The sequence below is a fragment of the Anser anser genome, assembly GCF_964211835.1.
Source record: "Anser anser genome assembly, chromosome: 1".
Classification (NCBI taxonomy): domain Eukaryota; kingdom Metazoa; phylum Chordata; class Aves; order Anseriformes; family Anatidae; genus Anser; species Anser anser.
The window spans coordinates 166,951,834-166,977,965 of NC_139720.1; the positions used below are offsets into that span (position 1 = coordinate 166,951,834).

Consider the following 26,132-nt stretch of genomic DNA (forward strand, 5'->3'; position numbering starts at 1 on the left):
CTTTTTCCTGTTCAGGCTGTGTGTATCTGACACCCAAAATACTGTCATATTGGTCTGCTCTAATCCTAACTGTTAATTTCTCAACTGGCTTTGAGAGTCATCGAGAACAGTGTGAACTATTTCATCTCCTGTCTAGATCATGAAAAGGACAAGGACAATTCACTTGCATTATGCAACAACTATGATAGATGTTCTGGTGAAGTTTGGATGTGAGAAGATAAAGGAAAATCATCAAACTAAATGGTAGAAATGTGAAAATTACTGTGTTTGCAACATCTTTTGAGGTATAAATTAAAACCTCCCAGAAACTAAAAGAAGGGAGTAATGAAGTCATTGCATTTTCCAGGCAGTCATTTTATATTGATGCAACTTGGTTTACTCAAAATAATCTTCTCTTCCTCATCTCTCTTACAAGTAAGTCTGTAGTATTTTAGCTCTCTGGCGGTGACTTAGGAGTAGTGGTGCTTCTGTGTGCTGTTGGGTGACTGTAAAGATAAGTCTTTGAAAAAGCTATGACAATCAGATGTTGTAATATGTTTATTTAAAAAAGAGAATCACAAAGGCGTTTAGACTTCCTGCAAATCCAGTACCACCCTGACAGTTTGCTGGGTAGAACTTGAGGTAAATAACACGCAGCACACAAAACAAATTTGAGAAGGAACAGAAGTTTTAAGTTCATGAATCACATCAGGACTATTAAGCCTTGGGGGAAGTGTTCTGTTTGCATTTCCTCAGGTTTTCCAGAGTAAGATCAATGGTTTTGAGGCAATCGAGGAGCATCCCCCTAGCAATGCAGCAAATATTGCAAACGCTAGCTAATGCTGCTTCTGATTTGAAACCAGATGAGCTAAACATGCTGTTACTTCCTTCCACTAGAGATGCCACAAAGCTGAATGGAAGTTGCAGTTGTGTCATTTAAAAGCCCAGCAATCAGTTGTCGCCTTTTTTTTCCTTTTTGGTTTGAGACAATTGCTAAATATTTGAGAGCTGAACATTGAGAGTTGAACATCTGTGTGATTTTACATCTTTGCTGTTATTTTCAGTGGATTTTTCTCTAAAAGCTGTAATAGCACCACTCATGCATTCTTTGCCGCAAACATTTTACTGTCAAGGTCTCCTCATGTTCTTTACTCATTTGATTTCCTTTGTGGTCTAAATCAAAATTAGTAATTTAGTCTCAAATGCTAAACAGTTTACAGAAAACCTGCCTAAGTCTTGCTGATAATCAAAGTTTGGTTTGTGTGTGATACTGATAAACAGTATCAATAGCTGGCTTGAAAGTTAAAGGCCTTTTGTCACTGGAATTAGACTGTCAGCAGAGAGTTTTAGGACCTTTGCACATGACGGTTTACAGCAATTTACAATTGTGAACCAAAATTTAATTAATAATTTAGCTAGAAAATCCAACCGAACCAAGCCATATCAGGTGTTGTTAATCTTCAGCCAGTAGAAGAAACAGGCAGATAATTAATGCTTGTGGTTTTGAACTGGAAATGACTCATAATCTGCTTAATGTTATTTTTCATGAAAATACTTGACCACATATTATCTTTCCTATCTCAGTATTAAACCTCCTGTCATAATGGCATGTAACTGTAGAGCTGTGAATATCGTGTATGTCTTTGTTACATGCAGGTAAATTATAAATGGGTGATATGAATATAGAAATGTTTATAAAGTTAGTGTTGATGGGTGTTTTTGTTTGCTTATTTGTTTTTAATGATTAATTGCTTACTAGTTCTGAAGTTTCTTCTGGATACAAGGTGAAAGTATACTTCCTGAAAAAAATGTTTGAATTTCAGTATCCTTGAGATTTTGTTTTAAGAGAAGAAAATGAGGAAGAGAAATGTGGATTTTCAGTATGGCTTTTCTATACTCAAGTAGTTTGCATGCAAAACTTTATTTAAGCCTAAAACTTGCAGAAAATAATGACTGCAGTAGTGGAGTGACTAGGAAAAGCTTATATTTGCAGCATCTGTAATAGTTGATATGTGAATGTAGGAGGAGATCACAGCACCACCATTTAAACTCTGAAAGAGGAAGTAAGCCCATTGCTGATCTTTTCCACTCGCTAACTGAAGAAAACATTATCTAGGTATTATTGACAAATGAAATTAGTCCTTAAAATGACAAGGGTTTTGTCACTTTGGAGACGAGCCCAGTCTTAGAGAGGAGAAAAAGGAGGTTTCATTTTGAGGTGTTTATTGATAAATACACACAATGAGAAAAATAGGCACCAAAATAGGGACAGCTCCTGTGAAATATTTACAAAATGGAAAGGAAAAAATGCTTGTAATGTTTGTAGACTATAGCAAATTTGGAGACTTTACAAGGATTTTGGCAGGCAGGATTAAATTTGAAATGTCTTGGCAAGTTGAGTTACTGTCCTTTTTTTTTTTTTAAAAAAAAAAAGAATAAAAAGAAAACCCCTCTTGAAGTTGGCTCTGGTAAGTGCAAATTGTACTGTGCAGTTGTACTGTACTAAAAGGCACAATTAAAAGTACAACTAGGTAAAGAGTAATGCAAGCTCAGTTTGGAGGCTTGCAGGAAAAAGGTTTTCAAGTTATGGTGGGTTGTGTGAAGCTGGCCAGGTAATACCTAGAATACAGTTAAGTGTGACCTTGGAGGCATATGAGGCAATTCTTCCTCCTCTGCTCAACAGTGAATAAATAAGTATTGTCTTAGTTTTAGTCAGTGTGGTTTACATTTGGTATGGACTAAGAGAGTCCACAATAAATCCGGACTTTTACACGTGAATTTAGGATAAAAGTTTTATAAGAGGGTATTTGGTCCAGAGAAGACTGAGTGACTACAGAACAGAAGGGACTACAGTGTTCTTTATGTTTGACAACAGAATAAGAATTTATTGCATTAAACTGTAATAAGGAAGAAGAACTTGTCCAGTATAACTAAATAGTGAAACAGACTATGGAGGGTGGTTGTAGAAATTCAGACATCAGAGATTATGTGGATTGTTACTACTCCTTCCTTCCTCTTAAACATGTTGGGCAGACTCTTATATATTGATCCTTTACTGTTGAAGGGACCTTTGGAGGTCGTCTAGGTTCTCTTCATAAGCTTTAACATACTGTATTTTTCCCCCCCTCAACTGAATTGCCTCTCTTAACTCCAGGATGATGGTAGTTGTTCCTTTTTATATACAAGACTCAAAATTTATAAGAAAAGTGGGGAAGTGATTTATTTTTGCAGGAAGTATCTTGAAGAAGTATGTGCCACCCTCTGAGTGTTAACAGATGAAGGTGGGAAAGGTGATGAAATTTCTAGTGGGCAGCTTTTCTGGGATACTCTTTGCAGGGTTTCTTTGAGCTTGTTTTGTGACTGGTGAGTGTCAATCAAACTTCAGTTTCTAGCTGTTGACTGCTGGACCACAAGACGTGTATCCTCTTGAAGTCTGAACACTGTATAGGAGAGAGTTGTAAGCAGTATGTTTCTAGTCCCTCAACACTATCGTTCAGAACAAAGTTGTCCAAATAAAATACTAGATCACCCTGGTTCTCAGTCTCTTTCCAACTTGTTCCCTGAAATTGAAACTTCTTACTACTTGTGATTTTCAGATTCCACAGTTTTATTTTTCCAACTAATCTGAACTGTAAACCATTTGAGTAATGTTTGAGTGGCACAGAAGAATGTTAGTACCTGCTGCTTAAAGTCCAGTCTAGAATGAGCTGTATGCTGCACAGATAACATCTGCCTTTTTTGCAGAGGGCTTGTAGTCTGAACAGAATAGAGAAACATAGAGTAGGTTAAAACGCATACATCTCAAGCAGAATTTTCTTGGAGGTGGTGACAAATGTCTATGTGTGTATGGTGTCTTTTATACTTCGGTGTCTTTTTTGAAGGTTTGTTTGTTTGTTTTTCATTGGATAATAAAATAGAGGAGAAAATGTGATAGGAATGAGGTGTGGGCAGAAGAGGATTAGAGGAGCATGTGTTAGCTGGAGCTGTAGTGTGAAGGGATGGAAATAAAAAGTCTGTACATTGAGGCTGGGGAAAGAACACACAAAAGTTCAAAAAGTGGCATGTTCAAATGTTGTAATTTCCTTCCATCACCTGAATGCTCTGCCAAATGATGCATCTGTAAAGCTGTTTTTTTTGTATAGGGAGGCTTGAATCTTTATATCTGGTAAAGACTTCACAAAAGGTGTGTGTTCTGGTGTGAACATTCTGGTTTTGGTAGGACCAAAACATATTCTGGTTCTAATGTAACCAGTTGTGAATCATTAAGAATTCTCACTTCTAGCATTGGTATGGTAGTAATGGGCTTGTAATAGAAACAGTAGGGTAAAAAATATGAAATGCAGGGTTGTTCTTTTTTCTTGCCCTAGCAAATAGTTTGCTTAAAATAATGAGAGTAAAGGTTCTTGATCCAGTGAAGCATTAGGAAAGCACAATTTTAAAGACCTCTGATTTGTACGCTGAAATTTTGACTGTATTGGTTCTTATTGCTTAGGAGAAAAAGTTTTAGAGGACTTATCACAGATTTTTATTTGCTGGTACTGCTGTTTACCATGGGAAAATGAAGGAATTTTAATTAGTTTTTTCTGCTCTTTTTTTTCAGGAGTAAGAAACTTTTTAGCAAGAAAAAATTGAAAAGGAAACAGAAGACTAAATTAAAAGTAAAAACACGTAACAAGGTAAGTCTGTAACTAAGTTCTAGAAGTTCTGACTGAAAAACAAAAGTAATTTCAGTTGAGAGATGTGAGAAAAATAAAAAATTACTTGTTTTGAAAAGATAACAGTCCAGCTTTTTTTGTCTCTTCACTGCTTTCTGTGTGACTGTGATACCAGTGTTAACCTTTTTATTCCATGTCAAACATTAGTAGCAAACACAATTGGATATGAACAGTGTTTTGTTTCCCCAATTCCTAAACTGTAAATAATGCTAAAAAACATGTTGGTCTTAAAGTTACATTTTAAGAAATGCATGTCTGGCCGGGAATTAGAAGGAGAAAGGGAGCAAGCACATAGTGTCTACATAATTCAAAGTTATCCTTGAAAATTCCTCTGTAGTGGAATATATTATACTTAACAGTTTGTATTAATATTTTCTCCTCTGTCCCCATTGCTTTAAACACCCAAGAGCAGTACAGTGAACTTCATCAAAATGTTTACATGCTTTACTTTTTGCAGAAGTCTAGGCAGAAGTAACAGTAGTTTATAATACCGCTTTGCTGTATTCCTTCTCTATTAGAGAGCTATTATTTCTGCATTAAAGGCAGAGTTTTGGAGGGATTTTCATGAAGGCTTACTGTAGGCATGGAGGATTATTCCTAGGTTTCTACTGTAGTCAATGAAGTGAAAGTAGCTCTTTTCTGGAATGGTTCTGCAGGACACTACCACTGAACTATCCGGTGAAAGCACTTCCTAGTCAGTTGAATGCTCCTGTAATACAGCTAAGCTGTAGATTGCATTGGCCATCTTATCCGTCTTTGCCAAACCTCCTGCAGTTATTCTATCTCAAGACGGATGATTTTGGGAGGATGAAGCAAGCACAATATCTCTTAAGTTTGTGTTGCCTTTTTGGATACTTACCAGATTGTTCTGCTTATCTCAAGTAGTGCAGCTCCAGACCAGGGTATAGAAGAGACTTATCTTCAACACTTCTCAGTACTGTACAGTGAAGTGTTTCTAGTTCAAACTAAATTTTTAACCTTTTTTCTGTCACTGTGAAATTAAAGTTTTTAGCCTTGTTCCCTTCATCCTTTTAATCAGACCCCCTGACAACACAGAAAAACAAATTGCAAATTAAAAGAGACGGTGCAGAAGGTAGTTAGTCTTTGTGTGTTGTCTGGTGACAGAAACTTGTGTTTTTAAAGGAAGGTAGCATATTTGATCACTGTTACTATATAGAGGGAAATTTGTCTTTCTGGATCACTGTTCCCTAGTTGAACTATTAATTAGGAAGCTAAATCCAGAAGTACTGTTCCCCACAAGCTTTATAGTCCAACATATTTCTTGGATTTAGTTGCATTGGATAAATGGATTCATAGGATCCTTTCTGAATGGCTAGAGGAGACATGAGCATAATGATTAGACGTGAAAGGTAAATAAATCAACTAAGGTAAATATTTGTTGCTTTAAACACACTTTTCAATAATATGGCAACATTTTCAATGTCTTCTCTATCACTCAGTGTTTCAACCTCAAGAGGGCATCCATTTCTAAAAGATGTTTGAACTGTTCAAAGAATTTGGTTAGGTTTTATGCTCCGTGTTACACACAGGTTAGATCAGATGGTTATTTTAGGTTTACCGTCTTTAACAACAGATTAACTTTCATATCTTAGCTTATAGTCTATTTCCGTCACATCTGAGAATAAACCATTCTTGCAGTTATCTAGTTCAAGAGGAAGGAAATAAATTCGTGAGAAAATAAGCTATGTCAGGATTTCATCTTTTGGTAAATCAGATTGTTCAGGTGGGAGACAAATGTAAAAGAAACCAAAGGCTGCTGGTTTTCCCAATTCTTTCATTGCGTGTTTTAGAACATCACAGAGGACTAACTGAGAAGAGCACTTGTGAGTCTGGGTGCTCTATTTTATTAAGAAAAACATTTAATCTGACTTTTGACTTCTTCTACATAATGCACCCTTTTTTAGCAGGAGCTATGCATTTACAAGGGCAAGTCACACATCAGGGTATGGGTTCCTGTGCTTCATTCTCTCTCCCATAAGGTAGCCTTCTGTCTTTTTTGGGAAAAAGTAACAAAAATAAATTTTCACCTTGATGTACTAAGGCCATGTTTATGATTCATTACTTACATTGGCATTGCAATTCCTCAGACTTGCATTTAGATTTCATTATTTAGTAGGCCAGATTTGAATTCTTATTTCTTCAGTATCTTTAAAACTTACGAGGAAGACTTTTCTAATTTTATCCTAAGTTTATGAAGCATGTGGTCAGCTTTCTTTTTGTTTACTTAAAATGTAGAAAGATTTTGTGAGGAATTTAACTAGGTTTATTGACTTTATAGATTCACTATCTACTCCTCTGAAAAAGATGTTTAAGTCCTTCTGACCACTGAAATGACCTTTCATTACTGTTACTTCACTTTGTGTGGTTTCAGCTGAGATGTCTTTTTTGAAGTTTAATGTTACACATTTTGAAAGAATAGCATTTTGTTTAAAAATATTCTTTTCCAACCAATATTTAATTTCATATGTTTTGATAAAACAGAAGATGTGACAAATACTGTGTCTCTCTTAATTTTTACAGTGTATGTTTCACAATGTATCTCCATATAAGAATTTGGGTTTTCAAGTTGTAGTGATAACAAGTGAAACAACAAAGGTATACGTTTCAAAATGTCTCACTTTCATTGAAAAGTACAAATCTGCTTTCAGGTCTTGGAGCTCCATTCTTCTTTAGGGCGATGATAATTTAATACTCTGGGAAACCAAATGCTTTGGGAGGGAAAAATGTGGTTTTTTTTTGTCTTGAAGTAAGGAGTTCCATAGTTAAAGATCATTCTTCATTGAATTTGCAGAAGTTCGTTGACATTCTGGTTTAATATGCTACTGTTTTCCTTTACAACGTAGAAGTATTTTCACAGAATCACAGAATAGTTGAAGTTGGAAGGGACCTCTGGAGATTGTAGAATCATAGAATCATTAAGGTTGGAAAAGACCTCCAAGATCATCTGGTCCTACCATCCCCTACCACCGATATCACCCACTAAACCCTGTCCCTAAGCTCCAGGTCCAAGTTTTCCTTAAACATCCCCAGGGACACAGTGATGCCACCACCTCCCTAGGCAACCTGTTCCAATGCCTAACCACGCTTTCTGAGAAGAAATGTCTCCTAATTTCCAACCTAAATCTCTCCTGGCACAATTTAAGGCCATTCCCTCTATTCTTATCGCTAGTTACCTGCAAGAAGAGGCCAACCCCCAGCTCCCCACACCTTCCTTTCAGGTAGCTGTGGAGAGCAATAAGGTCTCCCCTGAGCCTCCTCTTCTCCGGACTAACCAACCCCAGTTCCCTCAGCCGCTCCTCACAGGACTTGTGCTCCAGGCCCTTCACCAGCTTCATAGCCCTTCTCTGGAGACAGATCATCTAGTCCAACCTCTCTACCAAGTAGGGTCACCTAGAACATGTTGCACAGGATTGCATCCAGGCGGGTCAGTGAATTTTGTGTCAATGAAATACAGCATCATTAAAAGAATTGTCCTAACTAAACATAGACTTTATTACTTCTCTTTGAGAAATGCTAAACTTTTGTGTGCTTGCACATTTACTTTTATTTCAGTTGTCTTTTTTTTCCCCTTAGATGAAAGGCAGTGAACAGTTAAAGTCATAGTTTTCCTTCAGTTTTAACTTATTCTTACAACCTAACAGCTTACTATTCAAAAGAGGATTTATTTAGTAGAGTTATACAGCCAATGGTTTTAAACTGAGAAAACTAGGTAGTGTATTTCAAGATTATTCTTAAAGGGCATTATTAGGATTGTGACTATATTTGTTAAGTGTCTAACAGGTGGAGTATAAAGTGCTTCTAGTTTCAAAGAATTTACAATTCTTAGAAACAAGGTGTTGTGGGAGGGGAAGTGGAGATGTAAGTAAGATGTAAACAGTGGGTCTACATCATAGCTAGGAAATAAAATCTAGTTCTGAGTCATATAGTAGTGCTATGCTGTCTGTTTAGATGGAGCAGGGTTTTGTGGAGAACGGTATACTGTAGTAAGGTCTGGATAGGAGGTTTTTGTAGCTATAGTTTGTGTACTTCTGTAGAAGAATGAGATACTAAACAGAATGGTGAAAGTGCTTACTATTTAAAAGCTAAAGCATTAGGTAGGAAACTTTTTAATGGTTGTAAAGTGTTGAGAATAAGGAAGGGGTTTTATTTCTGAAAATTAGTCAGCTTATTATTAATAGGCAAGAGAACAGGCATTGGTATTTTATCTAGCACTGTAATGTCTAAAATTATCTGTGCTGGTAAGATGATTTAGTCAACCTATTTCAAAAGAGATGTTGTAAGCTACAGAGCTATAGAACTCAGATCTGTTCCAGAAATTAAGTTGTTCTGGAATAAAAGTTAGGCTGAACTGACGAGAAAGAACTGGAAACTCTTCACAGATGTTGTAATTGTAATGCATGATACTAATTAGATAAGTGGACTTCAGATAGAGATCTGCCAGATGACTGATATTTTTCTTTTTCTGTAACTGTTTATCAGTTAAGTAGGAAATGCATAGTAAATTCACTTTTTTTTTCTTTTTCTTTTTTAAACCTGGTTGATTCAACTGAATTAACTAAAAGCTGATATTGTGTGTTTGTCTTATCAGCAGTTGCAAAATCTTGGGGTATGTATATGAATATTTGACATAGAAAAGAGTCATGTTATAACCATTTAGTTTTCTGATGCCAAATTAATTTTAAAGAATGTAACTGTTCTGGTTTTGACTCTGATAGAGTTAATTTTCTTCATAGTGCTTGGTATGGTTCCGTGTTTGGGATTTAGAAGAAAAATAATGTTGATAACACACTGATGTTTTAGTTGTTGCAGAGCAGTGCTGACACGGAGCCAAGGCCTTTCCAGCTTTTTGCACTGCCCTGCCAGCGAGGAGGCTGGGGGCAGCAGGAGCTGGGAGGGGACAGAACCAGGACAGCTGGCCCAGGCTGGCCAAAGGGATGTCCCGTAGGGTATGGTGCCATGCTCAGCCGCAAGACCGAGGGGTTTGGCAGGGGTTGTGCAGGTGCTGCCCTGGCACGGGCTGGGCATTGGTCAGTGGGTGGTGAGCAAGTGCATTGTGCATCACTTGTTCTGTATGTATATTATTATTATTTATTATCCCTTCCTTTTCTGTCCTATTACACTCTCTATCTCAACCCACAAGTTTTACTTTTTTTTTTTTTTTCTTTTTCGTTTGATTCTCCCACCCACCCCCCTGGGTGGGAGTGAGCGAACGGCTGTGTGGTGCTTAGCTGCCTGCAGGGTTAAACCAGAAGAGTAATAGCTCATTATCATTGATACCAATCTAAATCTATTTTGGCGCAGTTTGACACTGGAGTAACACAGCATGCTGTATCTTGAATTCTTGCACTTTTTAATATCATGGATTTTTAACAGCAACTTTATTAATTTCTTTCTGTTCATGTTGAACAAGGACTAAACTTATCTTGCTGTTCCATCTCTAGAACCAGAAGTTCTGCTGTGCTCAAAAAAAAAAATCTGTATTTATTTTTCTTTAGGGAACTATATATTTTTATATATATTGTTTTTGTGAATTACTTCTAACACTGACACAAGTAAGATGAATTAGCAGTGTTGGATAAAACAGCCTGCAGAGTAAACCATTGCTTCTTTATGTCTCAACTTCTAATAATTTTGTAGTAATAATGAAAAGGAAGGATATGTAAATATATACCAGTACAGTTAGAATTATACCACGGTCAAAAATAAAAGGAAATTATATGAACCATGAAATATCTTGAAGTTATTTTGAATTTTAAGTTTTGTAACATACGATGTTAAAATGTTCTGATTTCAAAGGCCTTGTTATTTCTGCTAATAATTAAAACGTATGTGCAGGTAAAAATGTATTATGAATCATTGCTGAGTTTTGACGTTCAAAGTTGTGACTACCATAGAAAAATAAACCATTCCTTTCAAATATCAGTTCACTGGTTCTCAAACTTCTTTGGCAGTTGAAGGTCCTTTTCCCCACCCTTGTATGTGTATTTCCATTGTGATCGTTTCCATATCACTGTAATCTAATTTGCTTTGTACTACCCTGCCAAACAAATGCATTAATTCTCCATACCTGTCCCCTGAAAGAGAAAGAAAGAAGGAAAGAAGGAAAGAAAGAAAAGGCAAAAAGCCTCAATGCTCACAAGTTCTAAAGAATGCAACAAGCAAAGAAAATAACCTTGTGAAGTTAGTCATAGCCCTGACTAGCTTAATCGTCCTTCAAATTTTTCCTGCCTTGTTAGAGCAAGGCTGTCCTGCATTCTTAACCTAGGCTTTCCCTCTTTGCTTAAAGTCTTTGTGCCTTCTGTCTGCACCAGGGTATTATAGGGAATTCCTAACATTTACTCCGTATACCTTAAGTCCAGTTTTTCATACCAGCCTAGTCTTTGGTAGCATGCAACCTAAGAGAAAGTATAACCTGGACTGTTTGTTTTGGTTGTGGATTTTGGTTGTCTTCCGTTTGTCCTGTCTCATCTTACAATTTGAAGAAAGGGAGAATATGGGGCAGAATTTCACAGGCCTTGACAGATTTTTTTTTTTTGCTCAGTAGTTTGTCCATTAGTTTTTCATTTGTTTTCTAGTTATGTGAAATTATTATCCACAGTTCCTGCAGTGGGGAGGTTTTGAACTTGCCATCTGTTTTCATTTCACAAAACAGTTAACACTATTTTTAATTTCTAATATGCATTTAACAATCAGATTAAATCTTTATTTTCAGAGATTAAAATTAGCAACTAAATAAATAATGCTTTTTAAAATTCAGTAATAATAACAAAACTGATCCTGCTAAGAAGATAAATCCTGAATTCTGCTAGTCATTTGGCTGTGGCACAGCTCTGAACCTTTCTTTAGCCTGCACTGCCTCTGTCCCTTTTCATTTTTTTATCCTGGTGTCCACAGTATGAGAGAGAGAGAGTAAAGCCAGATGGAATATATTGAAATTTCTTCCTTTTCCTCCTTTCTTCCCTGCCTAAAATATGATTCATATCTCAACAGGAAAGTTCAGTCACCAGTTTGAGAACCATTTGTCAGCCAGAATTACTAAGGCTCTGTTAAGATGACTTTAAATTTAGCAAAGCTTGAAATTTCTAATAAGCTTCAAAACAGAATTTTAAATTTTTTTTAAATCAACCTTTTTTTCTTTTTTTTTTTCAGACGGAAAACCTAGAGAGTACAGTAACCATACCAGATATAAGATTACATAGCAACCCTTCAGCTTTTAATGTTTACTGCAATGTCCGCCATTGTGTATTGGAGTGGCAAAAGAAGGAAGCATCTGTATCTTTGGCTTCAAAGAACAGTGTACAGAGTGGGGATTCGGACAGTGATGAAGAAGAGGAATCCAAAGAGCCACCTATTAAACTTCCAAAGGCAAGTAGCTCTTTAAAGTGTGCCATGTATGTGGTTTAAAGTTGGTATGTTACGTCTTCTGAGATTTAACAGTGGTATGGACAGAGCACTTGCATGTGGAAACTAAAAGGTCAGTGACATTAATTGTGTTAAGAGAGTATATTAAGAAGAGACTCTGAAGAGTGGTGTAGTTTTAAAAGAGATGGTGAATTAGAAAAAAAAGTATGGAAATTCAGTAAGAGACCTCAGTTTTCCTTTCTTAAAATAAAACATCAAATGAGATATTTGGTTACAGTTACTATAGCAATTACCAAATTGATGAAAATCAGTATTCTTTCAAACCATTTTTTAGCAAAGAAACTATTAAATATCTAAGAGTTCAAGAACTTCTGCGTATTGAACAATGATTTAGATGCTTGTTAAAACCTTAAACTTTTTAATAGCTATCTAGTTAATATTGGATTGTTTAGATACCTGCAAAGTAAGAAACTTTTTATTTTTGCTTTCACTTGCATATGTAAATTTGAAAAAGGCATACACTTGAAGCTGTCTCACAACAAGTAATAAAACTTATAGGCTAACTATGTAAATTTATTTGTATCCTGAATATGTGTCTGTCACATGCTTTGAGTATAGTTTTCTGTTTTTTATGTATAATGAAAAATACTTAGTTGGGTTTAATTTGTTAAATATAGAGAAAGCTGTTGAAGTTTCTAAGGCTTATAATATTATCTAAACCAGTTTCTGAAAGTAATCACTAGCTTATTTTAAAGAATATTGATGTCTTCAGTGTTTGACGCTGGGGTGAAAATCATACTCAAAAAACACATAACCAGGATTTCTGCTCTTCCAGGTTCTCCAGTGTTAACTGTTGAAGTTAGTTGGTTGTGTGTTACAGTGATATTTCTTTTCGTTCGTGAAAATCCTTCATTTAATTGAGAATAAGTTGAAAACATTGTACTTTTTATGTAGCTTTAGCTTTAGTTAAGATGTTCTGCTGAAGTATCTCTTAATCTTAAAATTGAGGAAGTCAGTTTTGTCAAAGTTCTTGTTTAGAATACAGTTTGGAAGTAAACATTGACCTATGTAATTTCTGTAATGTGATTGAGAACAATTTCTTTTTAACAGACCCAGAGACAAAATTTGCTCATTTTCAGGTGTAGGCACAATAAAGTTTGTATTTCGGTTGTGTTTGGACAGTTTAGCATCTTGCTTTGATACCTTGAAGTTTTGGATTTACAAGAAATACTGGCCTTTGCCTGAGTATTTGAAAGAGGGCAGATTCTGATCTGATTTGTAGCTACTAGAGTTAGAGAGGCTTTTTTTGTCAGGGAGAAGAGTGGTGTCTTATATTAAACTTAGCACTGGGCTATGTTTGATCCACAAAAGCCCTGTACTGAAAGGAGCAAATGCTGGATTAAGGTAGAATTAAGTGATTAAATATTCTTTATTCCTGCAGCGGCATACATTTTACTGTTTTGTTAATGAGCTTGAGCTCATTTAAGCAAAAGTTTAAGCAAATGTTTAAGCAAAAATGAAAACATTCTAAGTTGTAACAAAAAATAGAAGAAAAATAAGTATTCTCTTTAGAAACTCACTTTAAGTCTTTTAAAATTCATTTGGGGAATATTTTACCTGTGTAAGTATTTTTGTATGTATATGATAATATTCTGCATTAATTTTTATGTATGAACATACATATGTATTATTAAATAAAGAGAAATGTAGATGTTAGGTAATTACGAGAGGGAAGACAAAGGAAATAATAGTGTAGATAAGATTTCTGGAATAAATAATTGTTTGGAGGAAATAATTATGGGTCATAGTGGTTACATTCAGGACAGTGTTTTGTGTACCCTTTTTAAGGTGAGCTATGCTTTTGATTTTAAGTTTCAAAGTTTTTAGAAAGGGTGCAGGAGGATGGATTCATGGAGAGTGTCAGTAAAAGCTGGCAGGCTGTAACACAGAAAGTGAGAATACAGCAGCACTTGTTTTGGCTTAGAAAATCTTCAAAGAGGTGTGAGAACAAATTTAAGGTGTCTTGAAAAGAACTGTGTGCTTATTCTGTTCTTCACTGTACAGAGTTGGAAGGAGTTGAGATAGATATAGACAAATTTTTTATGTAACGTTTGGATTTTGAGTCTCTTCTGTCGCTCTAGCTCTAATAGTGGATTCTTCACAGCCTAGTCTCCTAGGCTGCCTGTTTGCCTTTTCTGTTCTGCTGGCAACACTTGTGAAACCGACGAGGAGAAAGCTATATAAATGGTGCTTTTGGAATATAAGGAGGAGCCAGGGAGGTGGGATACCATTGTTTCGGTTCTTCCTAGCTGTAGCAGTGAATGAACACAAGCTCTCTAGTTCCTATGGTACGTGAGTGAATTTTGTAAAGTAATGTTTGCTGTGCTTTTTCACTGTTTGTACTTGGTATTACCTGGGTCCGCCTGCTGACTTCATAGTAGACCTGAAGGCAAAGAGACCTGTTTTAAGAAGCCTGCCCAATGCATCAATGTCAGATACCAAAACAAGAATGTGTGTAGATCAGGATAAATCCCAGTAGAGCTATCCATAGTCGATGACAAGTTGGTTACTACTGTAGTGGAAGTTCACCAAATTATTTTCTGTGCTGTTTTTCATGTGTTAGGTTCCTTGCTTTCTTCAGGTGCTAGATGAGGTCTTTTGTCTGAAGACTGGGAAAAACAGTGTCTCAGAGATACCCTTACTTTTCAGTGATACTACTTCTAAAAACGTTCTACAGTGTATCTTATTCTTTAGCTTGCAAGATCATAATGACTTCACATCCTGAAAAACTATCTATGCTGTTATTTTGTTGACAGGTTTTTCTTCCTGTGTAGTTTGCATGCATGTCTTTTCCCCCCACTCCTTTGAATGTATGAAACATAAGGTGTAATTTGCAGGAAAATTGCTGTTGAAGACTTGATTCAATTTTGTTTCGCGTCTTCCTCCAGAAATCAAGCAAGTGGTAAAATAACTCCTGAAAGACAGGAATTTAAATAGATCGAATGACAGAGAAGACAGTTATAAGGCATCCAGTATATGTTATAGCTGGCTGTCAGACATGAGTGACAGTTCTATTAACAATTTTATTTATTTTCACGTTTCACTCCTCCTTAGATGTGAATCAGTATTAGATACTCTAAATGTTGGGGCTCTTCCAACATCTTAGCCTCTTTTTTTTTTTTTAATAGAAACACATAGTCAACTTTTGAAGATACGCTCACCTATTTGTAATGAGATAATCCTGCTCACTTTGCTTTCATCTTTGTAGTTATTAAAAATACTGACTTGAGAAGGCAGTGAGTGGAACAGTCAGTAGGGATAAGCATAAGTATAATCTCAGAATATTCAGGAATGCTGAAAGGGAGAGTGGCTCTAACAGCGCTCTTACAGATGTTGTATTAGTTGGCATGAGGTGTGTCTGTGACAAGTACATATGGCACTTTACTGACTAGTAACTAACCTCCTTTTTTATTGTCGCAAAACAATCTCAGAGGCTTTGGAGGGGAAAGTACTGGTGCTGCCGGTATCAGCTGTCAAATATACTTCGACTCAAGTAGGGAACTCCAGCTGCAAGCCAATTCTCACTTACTGGTTCACAGTAATAAGTGATGAAAAAGGGAAGAAATAGTCTGACAACTCAAGTATGAACTGAATAGAAATCAGAAGGGGTGAGAGGCAGAGTTTGTCTTATGCTGTCTAAAAATTGAAAGTTTCCTTATTTTTTTCAGGGTGCTATTACTGTGCTTAGATATGTTCTTTCATATAATCACATTATGTCTGTTTAATATTTACTAGTACAGTTGTATAGGTGCTTTTTTATTTTGATTTTTTTAAAATTACCATTGTATTCTATATTACATAGTGTTATTCAATTAACTGTCTTGTTCTGTGAATATTGGGATATACCTTTATTGATTAAGATCCCAAATATATTAACAGATATTCTAAAGTATTTGTACTTTTTTTTTTTTAGATCATTGAAGTTGGATTATGTGAAGTCTTTGAACTGATAAAGGAGACAAGATTTTCCCATCCATCCTTGTGTCTCAGGAGCCTACAAGCCCTACTTAATGTGCTCCAGGGCCAGCAACCAGAAGGCCTGCAATCAGAGCCTCCTGAAGTCCTAGGTAATACCACATTTTTGTTCCTCCATCTGTTACAGTATTCAGTAGGAAAAAAGTATCATTTTTTGTTTAATTAATATGGTTGCTAGTGCTTCTTTTTTTTCTCTTAACTGACTAAGTTTATTCTGGAATGTAAAGTCCCTTATGGTGTATGTAACCAGTACTTCTCAGCATTAATCTTTTGTAGAACAGAAGTGTTGTCATGTAAATGTTCATTTAAAAACAAACAAGTCGTATTTGTTGTTGTGTAATGCAGGGTTTCATTGAAACATAGTAAACCTGACAGTCTTACAAACTGTGATTCATTTGTTTTACTGAATCTATAAAACACTTGGTCTTACTGTAAAGAAGATAATTCTATAGTGAACATATATTGCAGTCTACTGTTGTATTCTACAGCTTAGCTATTTAATGTTGTAATTTAAAAATAAATAATAAATCTGCTAAACAAATAGAGTAGGATAGTGAGAGCAAACTAAAACCATTTTCCCATCGAGCCCACTTCTTCCTAGGCTCAGTTTCAATCTCAGTTCTTCTGCCTTCTAGCCCTACCCCAAGCAGCATAGGGGAATGAGGAATGGGGTTTGCGGTCAGTTTATAACACTATCTTTACTGCTTCTTCCTCCTCGCATTCTGCTACTGCTCTGGCCTGGGGTCCCTCCCCCAGCATACAAGTCCTACACAGACTGCTCCAGTGTGGGGTCCTTCCCATGGACCAAAGCTCTTTAAGAACTGCTTCTGCATGAGTCCATTCACGGGCTGCAGTCCTTCAGAAATGCACTGCTCCGGCACGAGCCCCACACAGGACTGCAGATGCTGCCAGAAAACCTCCTCCAGGGTGGGCTCCTCTCCATGGGCAGCAGGTCCTGCCAGGAGATCTGCTCCACTGTGGTCCTCCACGGGCTGCAGGGGGACAGCCTGCTCCACCAGGGGCCTCTCCACAGGCCGCAGGGGAACTTCAGCTCTGGCACCTGGAGCACCCCCTGCCCTCCTGCACTGACCTTGGGGGCTGCAGGGCTGGTTCTCTGTCCTCACTCTCCCGGCTGCTGTTGCACAGAAGGTTTTTTTTCCCCTTTCTTCAATCTGTTCTCCCTGGCTCAGCTCTGGCCAGCAGCAGGTCCCTTTTGGAGCCATCTGGAGCTGGCTCTGATCTGACCTGGGGCAGCTGCTGGCTGAACTCAACAGAGGCTACCCCTGCAGCCTGTGCTTCCACACCTTGCCATGTAATCCTAATACACAAAAAAATATAATTTCTGTTCACACCCTGATTGGTACCAATATTCAGCCTTGCATATGATTAAAGTAATTTTCAAGCTTTTATTTGAAATGCTTATTTCTGAAAAATGGGCTGTGCTTCAATATGGATAATGTTCATAAAGATGAGACAAAGTTTGTGAAAACCTACACATCATCTCAGTGATGAAGTAAACTGAATAGGCAGGTAAAGTAACTCCTTCTGACTTGTCACTTATAGTAGTGTTCCACTGTAACAGGAAGACTTAAGCTTTTTCATGTTCTTCCATCCTTGTGATTTTCCAGACTCGCCTTTCTCTGGGTGAAAAGGAACGTAGAGCTAAGGTTGATTATTATAGCCCTATTTAAATGGGGGGCTGTCTTTTCTGCGTGGAAATAGGGTTAAACTTAATGGCTATGGGAAGATACCATGTAATTTGTAAGTTTAAAATTAATTTCCCATTGGTTGACAAACTGTCTATTATGATCTTGTGACTTGTCTGTTAACTGCTATGTTTTATCTGCAGAATCCCTGTTCCAGCTTCTTCTGGAGATAACTGTCCGTAGCACAGGAATGAACGATAGTACAGGACAGTCCTTGACAGCACTTTCCTGCGCTTGCCTCTTCAGTTTGGTAGCTGCATGGGGAGAGACAGGAAGAACGTTGCAAGCAATCTCTGCTATCCTCACCAATAATGGCAGCCATGCGTGTCAAACTATTCAGGTTGTGTAATAAAACTTTTCTGTATCTGGAAATTTGTGTAAATGATATCTACATGAATTCCAAAATTATCTGATATGTAAATTCAGTTAATTTTTTTCTCACTGTTTTTGAAATAAGTGTAGGTATTTCTTAGTCTCTCTTGAGATGTAGACAGAACAGAAAACAGAACATTTAAAAATAGGCATGTTTTTTAACTTACTTTTTGTTTTACTGTTTTTAGGTGCCAACCATTTTAAACTCTCTTCAGCGGAGTGTACAGGCAGTTTTGGTGGGCAAAATACAAATCCAGGACTGGTTCAGTAATGGGATAAAGAAGGCAGCCTTGATGCACAAATGGCCATTGAAAGAAATATCTGTAGATGAAGATGACCAGTGCCTGCTTCAGAGCGATGGTTTTTTCCTATATCTCTTATGTAAAGATGGACTTTACAAAATTGGCTCTGGATATAGTGGGACAGTGAGGGTAATGTCATTTCTTGTCTGATGAATGATAATTAAAATATTAGCTTTTAAGATCTCCCGTTGCCATTGAGAATCTTTTGTAACTTAGTAATGATCAGCTCTTTTACATTTTGTCTAATTTTTTCCACTGATTTCTATGAGAATTTTACAGCATTTTCCTACAGTTTTCACTTCTCAGTATGGCTGAAGATGTTGTTTAGATTATAAATGATTGATTAATTGTAGAATTGTCATTCTGATATTTGTTTAACAAATGGAATTTTCTGGTTTCCCAGGGCCATATATATAATTCTACATCCCGCATCAAAAATAGAAAGGAGAAGAAGTCTTGGTTAGGCTATGCTCAGGTAGGTGAATACTCAAAACGTAACAAGCACCCTCCCCACCCTTCCAAGAGTAATTTAAGTAGAGAACGGCTTAGAGAAAGTTTACATAGATACTCTATTGCTCCTTTGACTTTATTTATAAAAGTATTTCTTTGGTACTGAGTTTCAAGTTATTGTGGAAAATAAGGAACATCTAATGGTATATAGAAGGGAATAATGAAGTGTCATTTATTTGCGTTGTCACTGGAAGACTTTCTCCAAGTATGATGGTTCAACGTTTAAGTTTATGAATTGTGCAGTCACACTTACTTGATGTCTGCTTCTTCAGTAAATAAGTTGGTGGATGTAAAAATGCTGTTGCAGCAAAGTACTGTAGCAAATGCTTATAATACCAATTTACAATTTTTTTTAAAAACATTTGCAGTAAAACATAGAAATGCTCTTTAAGTCATTGAGTGTGGATTGAAGGGTACATAAACCATAAGTAGAAATAATTGTTGATGTTACCCCAGGGAAATGTAAACTATATTTGGATGGTTTGTTTTTTTTTAGAGTTAGTTTCTGGAATATCAGCAAACTTTTTTTATATGTTTGCCATTCATTATAGAAAACGTTTTGGTGTGGGGGTTTTTTGTTTGTTTTTCAGAATCCTGTTATTACCACTCAGTGCTCTCAAAAAACAGAACAACAACAACAACAAAAAAAAAGCAACACCAAACAACTAATTGAAAGAACACTGAGTTTGCTACATTTTTGTACTAATATTTTTATTGTATATTTACTGTTAACCAAGTGATCTCATTGTCCCTGTGTGAAACTAGGTATACACCTTACCATGCTTTTGAAGTGAAATTGTTCATTATAAATACATATTCTGTTATTACAGATGATAGCTTATATGATAACTGATTTTCTTTAGTATTACGACAGATTATCAAAACATATACTGATGCAAATGTGTGAGGATGCATTCGTTCAGGAAACTTTTTTATCAGTTTGGAAAGGAATAGGATCCATACAGTTTTACTACATACAGTTGCATATTTGGACATTTCTGCACATAGCTATAAATATATTTAATATTATTCTTTGCATGCTTGTACAGCTGTATGCATTCACGCAGTGATTGTGCACAATTGTGCTAGTTGGAAAACAGTCAGTCTGGTGCTATATTTATAGGAAGATACGTAAGGTTCATTTACTGCAAAGTATGTGACCATAAAAGAGGTGAGATGTGCCCACAGTCTCACTTCCCTTCAGCTGCTAGGTTAAGTCAGCTCAAGTTCAAGTGATTTTTCTTATTTCATCATGCGTGTTGTTTCAGACTAAAGCTTTTCTATCTTCTTTAATGGTCTTTACTTATTTTTCCTAGTTTGTGTATTGTTTTTTTCTCCTTTGGCTTTGATTAATGTATCCAGGAAAATTCAAGTAGTTTAGATGGAAGAAAAAGGGTCAGATGTATTCATTCATTCAAGTTAGATTATCGTAACTAGGGTCCGTGACTCTTTGGCAAGTGAATGTATTTTGACGTTAGGCCTCAGTGACTACCCTGTGAAATGCATTCATTCTTAGATGGGTAAATCCCCACCTGAGACCGGTCATGCTTCAAGCAAGTGCCAGACAGTGTCGAATCTCATGGTGTGACACTGCCATTGTCAGAATTATTATTTAGTCATTATTCATATCGGTCTCTGGAACCCTCCTATAAGTGAATACTACTTTGCTTGGCCTCAGTCACATTTAATGAATATGTTCATAGGTGCTCTTCAGTAATCTTTTTCCTTTCATGTGGCTGCATTTATAGGAGAAATGTTCTCTAAATGTAAATTCCCTGACTGTGTTCCTACGCTGCTCCTCAGCATCTTTGAAGGGTTCAATACGCTTTGCAAGATCTAAAAAGACATAGGAGGAAAGTTGCCAGGTGCTTCTCATATGCATATGTGTGTTATGTAGAATTGTGGGCTTATGCAGGCTATCTAGATTAAGGTAAAGCAAAACATATTTGTCCGTGTTTGTTTGTGCACTCAAAGTTATAGCTGTAAATAATAAACCTCAAACGGGAGCTTTCAGGTAGGTAAACCTTTTTACTGAGAAACAACTAAACTGGTGACTAAATCAAACATAGACAAAACAAAAACAGAAAACTAAGAAACCCACATATGAACAGAGAGAAGATACTGTTTTGGTATGCTAAAGTATACTAAAAGATGTACCACATCAGTATACTTGTTGATGTGGGCTGCTGACCATGTAGGTAATTTGGGCGTGTTGAAGGTGTTCTACATATGGAGAAACTGGAAGGGGAAATCATTAGTCCTAAATATGCCCCTTCACCTAGGTCTGGTTAGGAACTGGGAAGTGAACAATATAATAGCTCATTTTATGTAACCTTTTGTGTCATGGCTGCTGTCACCAAAATCCCTATGTACTTTGGGGGAATCTCTTTCATGAAGGGCTTAGAAAGCTTGCAAAACAAGACTGTCCCTAGTGGAAGTCAAGGTGGTTAACTTACATTTTTGAAAAATCTTCTAGTCTTTTAATATACTTACTCATTAATGTTCAGTCTACTATATGGGTCAATATATGCATCTTATTCCTGGAGTTCATGCAAATCTTTCACTGTTTTAGAAAATGGGGACAGTAATATGTTTTTTGCCATGGCTTTTAACTGTATTTTATACACATACGAAGAACAGATTTACTCTATGTTGCTTCAGAAGCTGTATGTGAGTATCAGCATGCTGATCACTGTGTGGAAAGTGTGGAGGGTGCCAAATTTCCAGTACTTGTCCAAGAATTTAATTATTGAAAAGAGAGTTGATTATCAAAGTAAAGCACGTTTAATGTGAAATGTTTCAAAAAAAATTACACAATGCCTAAAATAATAATCGACTCTCTTTCATTTTTGACATTAACCTTTGATGTATTTGAGATTATTTTCATACCAATGTATATATTCTTACTTTTACCAGGGCTATTTATTATATAGAGATGCGAACAATCACAGTATGACAGCCATAAGAATAAACCCTGAAACTTTGGAACAAGACGGTACAGTTGCTTTGCCAGGTATGAACCTCCAGATTTGAGAAGATGGTTATAGTTTACTGTTTACATGCTATGTATTTTCAAGTAGGCAGAAGAGAAATCACAATAGATTTTGAGATGAGAAAAAGACTGCTTTATTATGGCTTTGATTTGCTGCATTAGACCAGCTGCAGGATTTCATTCCGAGGTTTTGCATCTACACCAACTACTTCAAGAATATTGTAATTTTAAAAAAATGTGTAGTTATCTCAATTTAAAGACTCCAAGAGCTTAGCTTCCTTCTTAAAGAATTTTTGTTTGTTTCTAGTTCAGGCTTTAATAATATGGCTTAGGTATGACTTTGTTTCCAGTATCTTTTAAATGGAGGTAATCACAAACTATGACTACAGCCATTTGATTTTGAATATAGGCAGAAATATGTCCAAAAACCGAAGGAGACTAACGAACACTGATGGACCATGCTTTTAATGCTTCAATTAGTGTATTTGTTATTTATTTGTTTTTTCATAGGAGCCTTATAATTTGTGTCTCTGCTTAGAAAACTAGGATGTTCCTCCAACATGTTTTAATGGCTTCCTGGTGAAACTTGTCTGTTAGCTACCCATGCAAACAGACAGGGCACAAGAATATCTTTTTATCAAACAACGACAGGTTTATTCTTATAGATTAGAAGAAAGATTTTGTATTGCATCTTGGCATATGTAAGAAGGCACTGACTGAAACCTCTGAAAAATTCTCTATTCTCGTATTTCAAAAATAATATTTCAAAACCAATTTTTCTGAAACAAAGTGTGCATGTAGAATCTAGTCTGTGCAACCATTTGCATAGTCCTTAAAATGCTAGTGTCACTTGAAGCTGCTTGGTCTGTATGGGGATATATGAGAAATTTGGGAGAGAGCATGTTCAAGGACCTGACAAATTGCCTCGCAGGATTGTTTTTCCACTTTCTTCACCTCAAGGCAGCTTCAACCATTAGGGTCCTTTGAGGTCCTTAACTGTGTTATCACTGATAAGCAAAGTATTATTTTTTATGCAGGCCTTAAGAGACACTTGAACACATTTGAAGTCTACACCTCAAAGCTGTTAGCTTTCTTCTGCAAATCTTGGTGAAAACAAGGGTCATTCTGCAAGACAGCCTGTTTATACTACAAAAAGACAAAAATTAAATAGAAATGTATTAAACCTTCAGTGCAAAAGCAAGTCTTAAAACCGTGGAAATACCCCTTCAGAAATCCCTCACAAATTGTCACACAATTGTGTTTTGTGTGGTTTGTGATAGTGTTGAAGTGGATGCTAGGTGTTGTCTGTAACTGCTACCCTTTGTACTTCAGCCCTTGAACTTTGCTGTCTTGCTTTCTGCACTTATACGCATTTATCTCATGCTTAGTTATTATGAGCAGGTAATGGCCTTGTTCTTTTGGCTAGAACAAGCGGAAAGGGCTCCACTTCTTGTTATTTCTGTTTCCCATTAAAAGGAAAAAAAGGGAGGTGGGTGCAAGTATGTGACCTATCCTGAGGAAACCCGAGTATGTACATAACTCTAAATAGTAAGGGCTGTCCCATGTCTCATAGCATGTTCTATAGTTCTGAAAAACCACACCGGATAGAACTAGAGGGCAGTGACCTTGCTAACAGCTGAACACGGATATGAATCCAAGTATTTTCTCCAAATTGGTGTGGTATTCAGATGTAGTTCTATCCGGAGTTAATCTCTTTCAAAAGCCCTGGTTGGTCATAACACATTTAAATAAGGCATTCGTATTTATTTGTAAAGGGATGAGTAGGAGATTGGGTAACGTGATGAGGAGTTGATAGTAGCTGGAAGTCATGTGGCATTAGAAAACTCTATGAACTGTGGAACATTATCTTCTCTTTTCTCAGACGGTAGGATCCACCAGCTTCTTGAAACTATAAACCTCTCTTTCAAAGGGCAGCGTTTCTGCTCTGACAGATGATCTAGCAAATCTAACAATGTATGTGGAACTACCGGACAGTTTGTCAACATTCTTGCATCTAATGAATGCCTTTGCAAAGCTTCATACACTATCCTTGAGCTATCGATCTTGCCTTCCCAGTAGAGATATCGTACAATAATCACCAAATTCTGCGATTTGCTATGTGATTGGACCTGAATTTACAGAGGAGGTTTTCATCTTAACTGTTTCTTTAATGGTAATTCTCACTATGTACCTTAGAGAAAGGTTGCTGCATTCAGCTGAAGAAGTAGAAGGTTTCATTGTTCTTTAAAACTGCGTAAGTATTTTGGAACTAAGGGCTGTTTGCTTGGTCTGCATAGTACCACAACTGAAGGTGGAATCACAGAATAGGCAGAGTTTAAAGGCAGACATGAGGATCGTTGAATCCAACTCCTGATTCCACACAGGGCAACGTCAGTGTTGAACAGTATTTCTGAGAGCATTGTCCAAATGCTCCTTGAACAACGGACAGGTTTGGAGCTGTGACCACTTCCCTGGGGAGCCTGTTCCAGGCCCTGACCACCCTCTTACTGAAGAACCTTTTTTGTAATATTCAATTTGAACTTCTCCTCACACAACTTTAAGCCGTTTCCACCTCTCCTATCACTGCTCACCAGAGAGCAGAGATCATCACCTCCCTCTCTGCTCCCACTCATGAGGAAGCTGTAGATAGCACCGAGGTCAACCCTCGGTCTCCTCTTCTTTGAGCTTAACAAACCGTCTGCTCCTTGTAAGTCGTGCCCTCTAGTCCTTTCACCATCTTTGTTGCCCTCCTTTGGAAACATTCTAGTATTTTTATATCCTTCTTATATTGTAGAGCCCAAAAAAGATAAGCTCAGTAGTATTTAATAGCAGGCACTACATTCATGACACCTTGTATGAATATGGAAGGTGATGTTTGACAGTCATCTTCTCTTGGAGCCTTTGAAGTGGCTGTGACTAGCCTGTGTCTATAGTTAAGTTATTTAGGTAAGATATAAAAACCTTCTGCTACAGTGCTCTCCAAACAGAAACCCTGAGTAGCTTTTCTTGATCCCCAGAATAATTTCCAAAGTCATAATGAATGAATAAGACTACAGATGATCAGAAGAGCACCTTGCTAGCTGAGATACTTCCACGGTCCTACTTTTTGCAGATACTTCATTCACCTCCATTTTCATTTTCTCCTTTTTCATTTTCTCCTTTTACATTTCCATTTTCTCCTCTCCCCATTAATTTGATATTTATTGATGCATCTGGGTTATTTAATCAAGTGCTAATGTTTAGGGAGTCTTCTGAAGAATCTATTTTAAAAAGGCACACCTGTTCCCAGTTTCCTTTCCAAAAGAACCAGACAACTACATGAACAACCCCCCAAAGTTGTTTACTGGGAGGCTTATCTCTTCGATAGTAATGACTCAAAAATTAGGCCAAACAATGTAATATGGATCAAGTGATGGCAAGAATATCCCGTTTCCTTGACAGTTACACTTGTGTTAGCATGTCATATGCCATTCAAGGGATCTTAATACTTACCTATAAGACATCCAGCTTCCTGTAGCCTTTCAGAAATGTCATTTAGATTATTTTTGGAACTTCAAGCTATTGACAACTCTTTCTGCTACATTACTAATACCACTTTGCAGCATAGAGAATAAAGTGAACTGACTTCAGTCATTAAATCTGAGCTTAGTGTTGAAAGAGCAGTATTTCAAATTTCAGTGCATATGCCGTTCTCCATCCTGCCTGATGCTTACATACATTGTGTTTCATACTTGTATGTGCTCTACTTTAGGTCTGTTACTTCAAGATGTGAGAATTAGAGTAGGCCACCTAACGCATATTTTATTCCTTGTAAGATATTTTATAGGACTAGACAATATAGCAGGAAATAGTAAATAAGATTTTGGTTTTGTAAATAGTTCTTCAAGTATGTTTTTTTCAGCTGTATTATTTTTATTAAAAGTACTTTCTCTACCTACTTTGCAAAAACTAACAAATTTGCTGATTATGCTGGAAGCATATTGTGTATGTTTCATCTAGCGTTAAATCTGCTAGATAAACTGACCAATGCTGGAACTTTGTTTAGGTTATTATGCAGGTACTTAGAGCATAAAATAGTTGTCCTATAGTATTTTTGGAAGAGGCCTCTTTCCTCTGTGTAATCAATGAAGGAGACACT

The 26,132-nt window shown here is 36.7% G+C and overlaps 1 protein-coding gene across 8 annotated transcripts in view; it reads left to right on the plus strand.

Annotated features, from left to right (window-relative positions):
• Positions 1-26,132, plus strand: part of MYCBP2 (MYC binding protein 2) — a 197,523-nt gene that overhangs the window by 21,289 nt on the left and 150,102 nt on the right. For all 8 annotated transcript variants that reach the window (XM_083820540.1, XM_083820544.1, XM_083820543.1 and 5 more), the window contains exons 2-8: positions 4,580-4,655; positions 11,865-12,080; positions 16,051-16,204; positions 17,962-18,158; positions 18,379-18,621; positions 18,896-18,967; positions 21,919-22,015. In XM_083820540.1, the coding sequence (XP_083676666.1) occupies positions 4,580-4,655; positions 11,865-12,080; positions 16,051-16,204; positions 17,962-18,158; positions 18,379-18,621; positions 18,896-18,967; positions 21,919-22,015 (1,055 nt within the window). The remainder of the gene's footprint in view (positions 1-4,579; positions 4,656-11,864; positions 12,081-16,050; positions 16,205-17,961; positions 18,159-18,378; positions 18,622-18,895; positions 18,968-21,918; positions 22,016-26,132) is intronic.